Consider the following 12,396-nt stretch of genomic DNA (forward strand, 5'->3'; position numbering starts at 1 on the left):
TTTTTCCCAAGATGCAAGCTAGAAGCTATCCATTTTGCAAGTGGTAGATATACAATGCTAATGGGGAGTCCATTCTGGTAGATTTTTAAAGCCCAGATTGGAAATGAACTATGACATAAGCCTTGTAAGCTTGTAATATATACTTAAATTGAGCTAATGTACAGAATTAAGTTTTGTTGAATTTTTTTCTTTGCTAATTCTACAAAGCTACGTTATCTAATACAAAGTAGCAGAATCTGATTTGTCTGTTAAATTACAATTTTTGTGTGTAATGAAGTGTTTGTATTATCTGTCACTCACTAGGATTTGATAACTTGCTGTATTTGTACAGTCAAGCCTTGGTAAAGTAGTTGTTTGTTATAAATCAATGAGTACTAATCTGTTGTTTTTGCTGAAAATGATGGAGGAATATGCATGATGATAGTGTTTGCAAGTATTTTGATTTAGGTTGCCCTTGTGAAACTTATCTTGGCACCAGAAAAACAAATTGCCTTGGAACAAAGTCCATTGCTGGCAGTGGACAAGCCAAGAAGTGAGCTACTGGCCCAAAGTTAACCACAGGGACCTCATGGTCTGTGAGGATGATCCTTTATTAAAATAAAGTTGGAGATATTTGAAGCCTGTTGGAGTAGTGCTGACTTGTTGGGTCTTCAGGATGCCTTTTTTTTTTTTTTTTTTCCTTTAACAGGAAATAAAGAGGAAACTGGTCCCGTAAAAACCTGAAGTTGTGGGTTCACAAGCTGTGTGGACCTTCTGGGTCTTTCTTAATATCATTCCATTACAAAAGTAGAAAGAAAGGGTTGCTTAGGCTGGTGTAAAACCATTATTTCAGGGTTGTGTTTCCAGATAACTGCTTTCATATAAGAACTGTTTATAGTGGAGGAATTCATTCCCAGCTTATGAAATAGAATTGATACTTATTCCTGTCCTATGGAAGATGGTATTGTTTTATCCCCCTCAGAAAAACTGTGAAGGGGGACTCATTTTTGCTTTGTACTTACCTGAGCCTCACAGAGTCCAGTTTCCTATGGGTGGCTTTTCAGAGTAATTTGTGGCTCATTTACATTAATTACTCCTTTCTTAAAGTCAATTGATCATCTCATCAGTCCCCATAATACATAAGGCATCCTGGCCTTAAATTTGAAGGCACCAGCTGTACTTCTCTAAACGTTGTATTAGCTTACTTGCCTTAACTAAAATTATGAGACTCTACCTCTTAGTTTGGGCAGTTGAGAGAAGGACAACTACTGCACTTTTCCACCATTTGTATTGGAGCTAATGGTGCTGAAGATTAATGTATAAAATAAGCAATTAAAGCTAAAAGTGTCTACACCTTGGTGATGCTTGGAACAATTGGAGTTGTCAGGCTATCCAACTTATAACTTGCAGTGGTCAAGAGTGCCAGCCTTTGTTGCCAAGGTAGGATGGCAGCAGTTAGTACAAGTCTGTAATACTCAATATATAAGGGGATTTTGTTATTGGTTCATTCAGCTTACTGATACCTGTTGCTAAAGCAAGAAGTTACATGAGTTTTGGAGTACGCTTAAGTTTTTCTTTATGGGAGTGCAGCTGGAGTCCAAGCAGTTCTGAACTGTTGGAACTGTGCAAGTAACAGAAGGTGCCAGAAGGTCAGTAAATGGTAACCCAACCAGTTATGCACTAGGAATTGCAACCAAACATGCAGGGTTAAAGTAGCATATCTTAATTTGCCTTCCTGAATTGTGACAAATTAGGAGCTGTGGTCAACAGCATTGCCGTTTCTTTAAATAAAATTTTGAAAAAAGCTCTAAATTTTGTCATGCTTAATTTACTGAAGAAATTTTATGGAAGAATGTGCAATTGTTTAGATTATAGTTTGGTTTCTGCTTAAATTTAGTTTTCTGCAAAAACTGTCCTGGATTGTGGTGGTAAAGTTGTGTCAAGCTGAGGTTCAAATTTCAATAAGTTATCTCTTACATGCCTGTACTGAGATGTCCCAGCTGTGTTAAATGCAATAGTGTTTGATCATTACTAAAAGATGACCTCTGCTAATCATCCCTTGCCTGTTTCGCCTCCTGGGGATTTTGCACTTTGCTATATGAGGTGTCTGGAGCAAGGGACAAAGAAATGCATAAGAGCTCTGTTTCCAAGCGCTTTGTTGTGACTTGAGAAGTGCAAAGGAGGTGAGGCATTTCTGGTTTATTCAAAAATTACAAAAAATGTAACGCCAGAACTTGTGAAACATGAATAAAACCCTTTGTTAAATGTGCCAAGTATAAAGCCTGCAGTACAATTTATAAAATGGAGCACAGCTTGGATGTGTGCTTCATCCCACTGTAAGAATTGATCCTTCTCCTCAAGTCTTGTGCTTTGGGATCAGGGTGGGACATGATAGGAACACATTCAAGTGCCCTTTTCTTCTGTACCTTGTGCAAAACAATTCTGTAAACTCCTGTTATTGAGCTGCGTGCATCTCTTCCCCGGTTATTTTGAATGTGCTCTTCTGTGATTCCCAGATCTTCCAGAATGTTTTTCACTTCGATTTCTTCCTCTTTCAGTGTACTCATGTCTGATAAGTACTTTGGATCCAGTTTAAATGGCTGTAAAGGTTTGGGGTACTGTATTCCTTGCATCCATTCACTGTTCATAATAAGTTTGACAGAGTATCGTTCGGTCGGTACTGGCTGAAGGACTCCTTTTATCAGTTTCTGGCAAGTTTCTGAGAGGCAGGGAGGCAAACTGTATGTCCCCTCAAGAATGCACTTTTTCAGTTTGGCCACAGTGTCTGCCCGAAATGGCATGACACCCGTTGTCATGAAGTATAACAGGATCCCCAGTGCCCAGATGTCTACATAAATGCCAACATAGTTTTCATCTCGGAAGAGTTCAGGAGCAGCGTAAGGAGGAGAGCCGCAGAAAGTATTTAAAGTTTCATCTCTTTTACTTATTGTGCTGAATCCAAAGTCTCCCACCTTAACACAGGTATTACTGGTGTAGAAGACATTTTCTGCTTTCAGGTCCCGGTGAATTATGTTATTCTCATGCTGTAAAACAAGAGAAAAATTTGGTGTTAGGTTGTTCACAGGAAGGTTCTCAAGTGACTAGCTGTTATCATCGATTAACGGCCACATAGGAGAAAGGGAGTTATCTTGGACAAAGTCAGAAATAAGTACTACAATGAAACTGAAAAGTTGAAGTATTTAAACAAATTTAACTTCGTTGTCTACTGATACAGAAACAACAGAGTAGGTGCAAAAGAAGGGAAGAAGGATGCCAAGTTTAGGAACAGCAGCAATCTTTTGCTAACTATTCACACTATAAACTATTTTCATAAAGCAGATTTGTGATAGTATCATAGCTAATCCTACAAGGATAGATACCTTCATGTGCAAAATCTGTATTTTTTCAGAGTTCAGAACACTAATTTTGTCAATTACTACATTTCCGTAATGGTGTAAGTAACAAAAAATAATTTCTTTTTAACTCATTCCATTTTTGTATATATTATTGGCTTGTGGATTTATGATGTGAAAGCATTTAGTTCACCAAGTCGACATCATCACAGATACTTTGTTACAGTTCTGTTGTGTGATCTAATGTCCTACGAGGAATGGGTGGTGGCAGGAGAAAAGGACCACAGACTTGTGCCTTGCAAGACACAAAGTTCAGTGGTGCCCTCTAGTTTTAGAGATCTAAAGTAAATACATATGCTGTAACTTGTACTTTTTTTCCCTTGGAAATGGCAATAGCAGCCAAGGACTCAAACTGAGTTTGCTCTGGTGAGCGGTGATATACCTGTCTTGGTCAGGTAAGGTTTTAGCTTTGTCTTGAAGTAACTATGAGGAATGACACTCTCTGCCCTGCCCGTAGAAGTAACAAAGTGCATGTGTCCGGAGACAATCAGGAAACCCTTCAGCATCCCAAGATTTTTAAACCGTCATCGATAACAGGCAGGGATCTGTCCTTCTGTGGACTGGCAGCAGTGAGATGTGATTTCAGTAGCCTGGATTTGATAGCTCAGCACAAGTAAAATGTTTTCCAGAAGGCTGTGTGTACAGGTGAAGGAGGTTGGCTGGCTTGGTAGTCTGGGTTTAATGCTAGGAAACATGCAATCTTGAGATGTAAAGTAAGTTTCAGTAGCTGCTAAGTACCTGTCCTATGGAAAAGGTGTTGAAGCTAATCCATCGCATACTTTTATACAATATGATCCTTTTGTCAAAATATATTAAAAATGCATGCTGTTCATATATGCCACAAGCAGTCTGTAATGCAATTTCTAGATGCCTGACCTGGGAGCATCCTTGCTTTTGACTTGCCTGAGGCTGTTACATGTCAGGAAAATGCAAGCCACCGGAGGGCACCCAGAGCCAACTTTAACAAATGCTACTGCTCATACTTGCAGAACAGTCTTCCCTTGTTTTTATGCTCTTTAAAGTAGTTGTAGTTACTGTGCAGGTTCAGAGGAGATGGTACTGACATAATTAATTATTCCTTTTCTGCCTTTTATAAGGCTCTACACTAATTGCATCATCCTAAACCCAGTTGCAATACTGAAGAATAAACAAGGGGAAGTGACGTGATGGGTGTTAACTTCACAGGTTTGTGCCAAAACAACGACCAGGAATTAACTGTCTTAAGTGCCAGTCTCCTGCATGCATTAATAAACAAGCTGGATGCTTGCAACACCTAACAAGCTGCTTCTCTGGAATGCTTTCTTGTAGCAGAAGAGCAATTGATCTTATGTTTTGAAATAGCTGGAGGTAAGAAATGAAGCCTATGGCAATGTAAAGCAGACAGAGTGCTGTCGCTAAAGGGATGTTTCTACCTATCGGGTGTTCCCAGTTCAGTCTTCTCCCAAAAGCTGTCAACAGAGGGGCAGGAACTCAAGGTTTATGTGAAAGCTCTCTCAGATACCTTTTAGACAGCTCCTCTCTAGCTGTTCTGCTCTTCAGAAATGTGGGCCTGAAATCTTATTAACGGTAAACCTGCTAATTGAAACCCAAAAGATAGAGGCACAACATGTGCGAGTAGTGAGGGACAACATGCTTGTGGAAGAAGAGCAACTTACCATGTGCTTCACAGCAGACACAATCTGGGAGAAGATTATTTTACACTCTGTTTCTAGCATCTTCCCTTCTGTACTGATTTTAGTGAAGAGCTCCCCACCTCCTGCATACTCCATCACCAAGTGCAGTTTTGAGAGTGTCTCCACCACTTCATATAGTCTGATGATATTTGGGTGGTGCAGTTTTTCCATGCTGGATATCTCACGAGATAGCAAGCGTTGAGTCTTCCGGTCTAGCTTTGTCTTGTCCAAAATCTTAATTGCAACTTTCTCTGAAAAGGAAAATGCTTTTCCATGTTATTAATGCAATAGATGCAAATTCCGATACTGTTTACTTACAGCAATGCTTGGTTACAGAAGTCCAATAAAATTTCACCTCTGATCAGTATATGCTGAACCAAAGAGGCCTGCTGAGCCCTGCGATATTTCACACTCACGCCCATGCCCCTTTACATCTATGGCAGCCTATGCATTGCTGAGGTAGCTAAAGGCTGATGGCATATTGCAAGGGTTAATCAAATCATCGCTGTTTTAGTGTGCTCGCCAGCTGTCAGGCTAATATGACTGACGGACACAGTCACAGCATCTGCTTTGATGTCTAATGCTGGTAAAGAAGGTCTGCGCTTTCTCTTTCATTGTTGGCTCAGTGCTCTTCATACGAGCTGGGTCTGATCCTGGTTCTTGCAGACTCATAGAATCACAGAGTGTCCTGAGTTGGGTGGGACCCACCAGGGTCATCAAGTCCAACTCCTGACCCTGCACATGACAACCCCACAGTTCACACCATGTGTCTGAGGGTGTTGTCCAGTCTCTTCTTGAACACTGTCGGGCTTGGGGCTGTGACACCTCCCTGGGGAGCCTGTTCCAGTGCTCCACCACCCTCTGGAACAGACTCCCCAGGGAAGTGTCAAATTCAGGTGCTTTGTTTCAGAGTGGACAGACAAACTTGGGAGTAATTTAGGGGCTTTGGCTACAACCCTGCAAGTTCAGACTGCAGAGGTGTTTTTAAGTTGGTGTGACTTGGAGAACTCTTCCCTAACTTCTTATCCTATACTCCACAAATTCTGTTACCACAATCGGTGTTGTAGAGGTTTGTCTTTCTCAGGATAGATGTACCAGTTTTCCAATATGTTAATGTATGAGTAGTTCTTGGTACTGTTAAGAATACAGAAAACTATATGTTTATGCCTGTATGCTACAGCGGGCCATGAATCTGCATCAAACACAGGTTTTATTCTGAGTGAGGGAAAAAGACCAAAACAACGGTGAAATATAGGAAGTTCCAGGGATCCCATGAGACAGTATATCTAGCTGTCTTACGCTGTCCTGGTAATGCAAACTGCTTCTAAATTGTACATGTTTCTGTAGCATATCTACAGCAAAGACAAGGGCCACAAAACATAGAAATACATCTGCAGTTGCACCTCATGACCAGGGAAGCTCAAAGCAGTAGGAACAGGTCAGTCACAACTGACCTTATGTTTCTGTATGAATGAGTAGGTTATGGCTTTTGTGTTCACTCAAATACAACTGTTTATTCCTGGCACTATTTTTTCCCCCACCCCCAAGAATAGCTGAACAATTTCGTCACAGATTTCTTAACAATTAATCAGTTTTATCAAATCTTTCAAAAAAACCCTTCATCTTGGTTTCTAGTACATGAAGGTAAATTAAAAAATGTCAGTATTGCTTACTAGCTGCTTTTAAGAGGAGAGAGGCTATTAGATTTGCACATGTATGTTGGTATAAAAGCATTCAACATGTTTTTACTTAATATTGTAAAGCTATTTAACTCAAGTTTAGTATTCCACCATATCTAAAGGAAGTGTTAAGGATACATAAGCTTGCATGTCTGCACAGATAAAGAAAACTCCATGTTTGATATGTTTACCCTAGTAACATACATTGGGAGGAAATGCAGACGCTGAATGGTAACAGCACCCGACACGGACCCTGGCAGAGCTCTGACTGTGGCCCCAGCCACATTTTAGTGAAAGACTAAAAACCTTGGCTCACTGGTAGCGTATTCATCACCTAAACCAAGAGGGAAGAGCATCAGCTCACAGTAAGTAATACTTAGACAACTAAATGCCCAGACACTACAGCGATAACAATTCTTACAACTTAAACTTTGTAACTACATAATTACATCTTGGTTTATAAAAGCTGGGGGTATTTGAGCTTTAAAATAATAATCTTCAAGGTTAAATTCCTCCTCCTTTCTTTTGCTGGAATTTGCTATTCCTCCTGGTCAGTTTTCCTGCCAAGTTTTAAAAGGAAAGGGAGAAAATAAAGTTTGGAACTGAACGGCTTGATCCTTCTCACTGTTCACATACCACCATCAATCAGAACCAAGCTCCTTTATATCTACATCACTGCAGTTGCATATGCATGACATGCAAAGAAAACCAGCCCACTAAAACTATAAAAAAACTAACACCCTCCTTTTTTAAAAACTCATTCCCTTTGCTTCCAAAAAAACCCAGCTGGTTTACAAATCCTCTATTACCCTGGCATGGTGGCAGTGCTGAACAGAAGAGCATTTTTAGCAGGCAGCTTATTTGCCAAAATACTGAATCTGAGTAGCAAGAGATTTTTCTAACTATATGCAGTGTATGTTGAGGTCTGAAAAGAGCTAACTGAAATCTTAATAAGAGAAGGTCGTAAAAGATTGAGAAATAATGTGAGGAAGGAGCAATGTATGCTGTGATGGCAAAAAGAAACAAAATACAAACAAGTTAAAATTGCTTAAAAAAAAAAAAAAAACCACAAAAAAACCCACAACAAACACCAACTAGGTTCCTGGACATTCCTACCTTTGCAATTGATGTTTCACATTCGACTGGCTTTTTGCTAGCTGTAAATTGTGGATGCTTTTAATCGCATCTGAGCTGTGGTGTCACATTACATTCGTCAGCTGGGATGTATGTAAAATAAAGGTTATACAGAGCTTAGGATCCTAACAGTCCTTAGCAAGCAACTCTGCTGGTCTCTGGAGAACGTATCTGCCAAATCTCAGGCTAATGAAATGGGCAACAGTGCCAAAGAACCCAATACACATCATAGCATCAAAGAATTTCCTGCATCCTCTAAGCAACCAAGACAGCACTTGTGAGAGATACAAGGGTCTTCAGCCAGTGTGATCCTGCAGTTTTTCCCTCTCTCCCTCTAGGAAACTTTTCCTGTATCCTGTTGTGACAGATCACAAGGGCCACAGAACTGCACATGCATGTAATTGTTACAAAAGCTCACCTTAGTGAAAGACATAATTAATTTTTTTTTTTTTTTTTTTTTAAATATAGGGTGACATGTCAGGAGAAAGACCATAACTGGAACTTAACACTATGACAATAACTGAAGAGCTGAACAGCCCCCTGATACACACACCTCCCCCTACCACAGGGACCCAAACAGCATTAATAATGAAGCCTTTGTATTTATATAATCAGAAAAACAAACCAACCAACCAACCAACACCACCAGCCCAACTTGTACTCATTAGCACTGTGCAAGAACATCACTTTGTTACCAAAACACTAATGTGCATCTACTGGAAAACTCAGAATCCTCTTTGTGGGTGGCGGTGGGGGGTGTGTGTGCACGTGTGCACGTTCCTATTCTCCTATCCGCATACTGTATTTTATGAAGACAGATAAGCTCACAGGAAGAGATGGGTCAAAAGATGTTTGTCCTTCTTCCTTCCTCATGGTCATTGCAAACTTAGTATTGAGAAATTAATTCCTTGCCCCGTGAACATTTTCAACCAAAAAAGATACTAAAAAAGAAGAAAAAAAAAAAAAAAGAAGATATATTTTTGGTGAAAAATAATCTTCTCAAGAAAAAAAAAATGGTTTTAGTATTTAGTTTGTCCAAGCTTACTGTATTCACTGAAGTTCAAAGTTTTCAATCAGCTCTATTGAAATGCTAAAGCAACCTGTCTCCTAAACAAGTTAAACAGATCATAAGATCAGACGTTCATCCAGATCAACTTTATAACTTCCTTTCTTTAGCGTTCTTCCTGTTCCCAGTACAGGAGCGGCATTGCCTCCAACAGTAAGGACAAGACAGCTTTCTCTGGAACAAAAAAATAATCACAAAAAAAGCAGAGGAAATAACTTGCTGTGGGCCAAGTAAAACAGAGATGCTTTTCTGAAACAAGCAAAACGAAAAAATCCACAAGCAGTTAAAACAACCCTTAGGCATAGGCAGGCTTAAATTTGGAAAAAATAAATACCATCAGTTCCCCACTTTGATTCCCAGTGCAACAACCGGTGCACACGAGGGACACATGAGCTTTCACACCTCTGCAGTCTGGGCTGAAAGAGGCGGTAATAAAAATAACAGACAGCATGTCATGAAGGCTTTCGGGTGTATCTCCTTCTCTCACCTGCAGTGAGAGAAGGGAAGGAGAATCAATCAAATTGGAAAGACTATAAGAAAAAAACAAGATAGCAGTGCACAAAGATATGGGGAAAACCAGTAATCCCTGAGGGAAAATGAGAACAGTTTCTATTACTGTCAGAGAGGTAGAGGCAGAAAAAGAAACAGGATAGATGAAGGCAAGTTCTCAGTTATACCTATAACTGAAGTGTTTGCTGCAGTTCCTGAGTCTTTATAGTTCTTCCTAGAAGAAGAACATCCTAGCATATAGAGTGCTTTTCTATAGTTCAAAAAAATTAATAACAATAATCGACAATTCAACACAAACCCTGAGGTCCATGAGCTGGCCAGGGAAGGGGCAGACACGGACAGGATGAGGTGTAGGAGGGGAGGCACAACACCGTGCTTCACAGTGTGGACTGTTCACGCTATGGGATGAGATGTTTTAACTCCATAAAGTGCAGAGATTAACTTTTCTTGTAATAGCTGACATCTAGGAAATGTTTTTGTTTGTTGGTTTGTTTTTTTTAAAGCCTAATCGAAACCTGAGCATTTATCTGTGACTCTGCCTCTATATTCACTCAACAACAACGACGACACATACAAACTACATGTGTATTTAAGGTTCAGACAGCACCTTTCTTCCCAAAGAGGTCCGCTTGCACACATACAGAACGAGGGCACTCACCACTCAGGTGATCCACACAACGGTGCCTACCTTTTGTTAGGGAATGAATTCCAAGCTTCACTTGTGAGAAATTCCCACTTCCTATTTCTCCTCTGACTCGGTAGAAGCCAATTCTCTTTCCCAGGGTTAATTCTTTCACCACTTTTTCATTCTGGGACATATCCTGCATTAGTTTCTCAAATGGGGTCAGCCTGTGCTGTCTCTCCTCTTCCTCTCCTCCATAGTGCTCCGGGTGCCCGTCGTCTTCTCCGCTGTCCTCAGGATGCCACCTGCAATAGCGGTGTTTCCCAAGACTTCCTCCATTCACATATCCTGTTGTCATAGTCTATAAGGTAATCATATCCCCATTTAACAAGATGGCCTGATAAGTAGTTCAGATGAAATAATTCTGTATGAATATGCAGTCCTCCACATAATGGACACTGTGACAAACCCAGCCAAGAAAGCAGCTTACGGGAAGTCCAGTAATTAGTTTGGAAATTACTTCAAAACCAGATCTGGCATGTCTATATATTGCAGTTCTGTTCAAAATCTCAGATAAAACTGGAAGCCGTTTACATTCATCTCACACTAATAGATGTAGTATGTTTGAATCTTCATCTACAAGGTAAAAGATGCTTTGCAATTAAAACTGTAAACTTTGTGCAAGGAAATGGTCAGTTGCTTGCTGTCTATGCAGGACATTTGACACATGCAAATCATTTGACACAAATTTTCAGGCTTCAGCTTGCTGTTTTGAAAACTAACTTGATAGATAAAGGTCAAACAAATAGGTGGTTAACTACTTTGAATAAATGCAGAAGCTTCCAGTTCATTTTGAATAGCTGACCTTTAGAGCATCGTTCTCCTTGATTCTGGTACCAGTCCAAGAGCTGAACGTAGGGTTTGCCTTTCATTCATTCTTCAGCCGGTGAGCTTGTCACGGTGCCTTGGAAATGTCACTGTGCCTTGAAGCCTTGCTGTAAAAAGTTTGTTGCTCCTGTTTCCTCCTCATCGCAGGTTTAACAAAGCAACTGATCCTGGAAAATGACAGGAAAAGCACAAACTGTGCACCAGGCAAAAGAAAGGCTGTCTCTCAGTATCCCTGCAGTCACATGGTGGGACAATACAGGATTAAGTAACTGCAATGTCACGTTAACCCTTCTTTATTTAGATGAGCTTTCTTTAACACCTTGAGCCTTCTCAAAATTTTGCCAGATGCGTGGTGTTCCTAAGTAGACAGATGAAGACCGTCATTAAAACCTTTACATAACAGCCATACGCTTCACTAAATAACAGCACACCGCATACCATCTCATCAATTTAACTCTTACGTGACTGGCAGCACCAACAAAGAAGTCCTTTTTCTAAATACACATGCAATCACTTACCTTTAAAGCAGCACACCATTTTTGTTCCTTTTTACCTTTCTTCTTTAACCTTGGTAAACAGGAGGTGATCAGCAATGGCTAATCAGGCAGCCACGTGCCTGAGAGTGGAGAGCCGGGCAGGAAAGCTCCGAGATGGCGCGGGTGGCGATGCTCACCTCCCCTGCTCCCAGCAGCAGCACCGGCCAGCTGGCGAACACGGGAGACACCCCACTGCTGCCGTGTACGGATTCACCAGACTGAGGGGGACAGAATTAGAACAGCATCTCAGTGCCTGGAGCTTAGGGAAGGTAGACAGTCACCTAAGGTGCCACACTGGAGGACAGACAGTGTGTGATACTGCAGGTGGAGCTGCCCTCTAAACGCCAATCTACTGCTTGAGCAAGAGGTGGAGAGGCCAAAGGCACCTCGTAAAGGCAAAGAAAACATGGCTGGTGACAATTTAACTGAATAGGAACTGAAGTGGTACAGGAGCACTCGGTTGCTTCTACAGAGGGGCTGAGGTGATCCAGCCTCCAGGAGGCTGCTCCTTCCCCTCAGACACCCCAGCGATTTTGCAAGTTGCTTCCCCTCTCCATGCTGCGGCCACACTGCTGACAGCTCTGCCCAGGGACAGGTAGAGAGCCCAGCTTCTCCTCGCCCTCACGGTACAGGAAGGTCCATCACTTCTCCTTGTCACTCCTCTGAGCCAGGGATGCTGCTTACTGTGCGTGGTGCAAACTTACAGCTGATGCAGTTTGCAATGGGAATGGAGGGAGAATGTACACATTCCACGATGCCTTTGAATTCTTGTTACTCTTTTTGTTTTACTCCTGTTTGAAGAAAAGGACCATTTTCACGGTTGACAGAAAAAGAATAAAATAATAATAATTAATCAATTACGTTGTTCTCTGGATCTAAATAGAGTCAAAACCCTG

At 41.0% G+C, this 12,396-nt stretch overlaps 1 protein-coding gene across 1 annotated transcript; it reads right to left on the reverse strand.

The window, feature by feature from the left end:
* Nucleotides 1-120: 120 nt before the first annotated feature.
* On the reverse strand, nt 121-10,487 carry NIM1K (NIM1 serine/threonine protein kinase). The gene is made up of 3 exons (XM_082075092.1): nt 10,143-10,487; nt 5,048-5,316; nt 121-3,023 (listed from the first exon to the last, which is right to left on the reverse strand). The coding sequence occupies exons 1-3, from the start codon at nt 10,432-10,434 to the stop codon at nt 2,274-2,276; spliced, it is 1,311 nt and encodes a 436-aa protein (XP_081931218.1). The 5' UTR covers nt 10,435-10,487; the 3' UTR covers nt 121-2,273.
* Between the last annotated feature and the right edge of the window lie 1,909 nt (nt 10,488-12,396).

The sequence above is a fragment of the Streptopelia decaocto genome (genome assembly GCF_964273445.1).
Source record: "Streptopelia decaocto genome assembly, chromosome: Z".
Classification (NCBI taxonomy): domain Eukaryota; kingdom Metazoa; phylum Chordata; class Aves; order Columbiformes; family Columbidae; genus Streptopelia; species Streptopelia decaocto.

What these genes read in the sequence shown, in the direction of transcription:
- NIM1K (XM_082075092.1), bottom strand. Translation starts at nt 10,434, where the DNA reads ATGACAACAGGATATGTGAATGGAGGAAGTCTTGGGAAACACCGCTAT. An exon ending in AATTCATTCCCTAACAAAAG is followed by an intron (nt 5,317 to 10,142) that starts GTAGGCACCGTT and finishes TTTCCTTTTCAG; the next exon opens with AGAAAGTTGCAATTAAGATT. An exon ending in TGTCTGCTGTGAAGCACATG is followed by an intron (nt 3,024 to 5,047) that starts GTAAGTTGCTCT and finishes CTTGTTTTACAG; the next exon opens with CATGAGAATAACATAATTCA.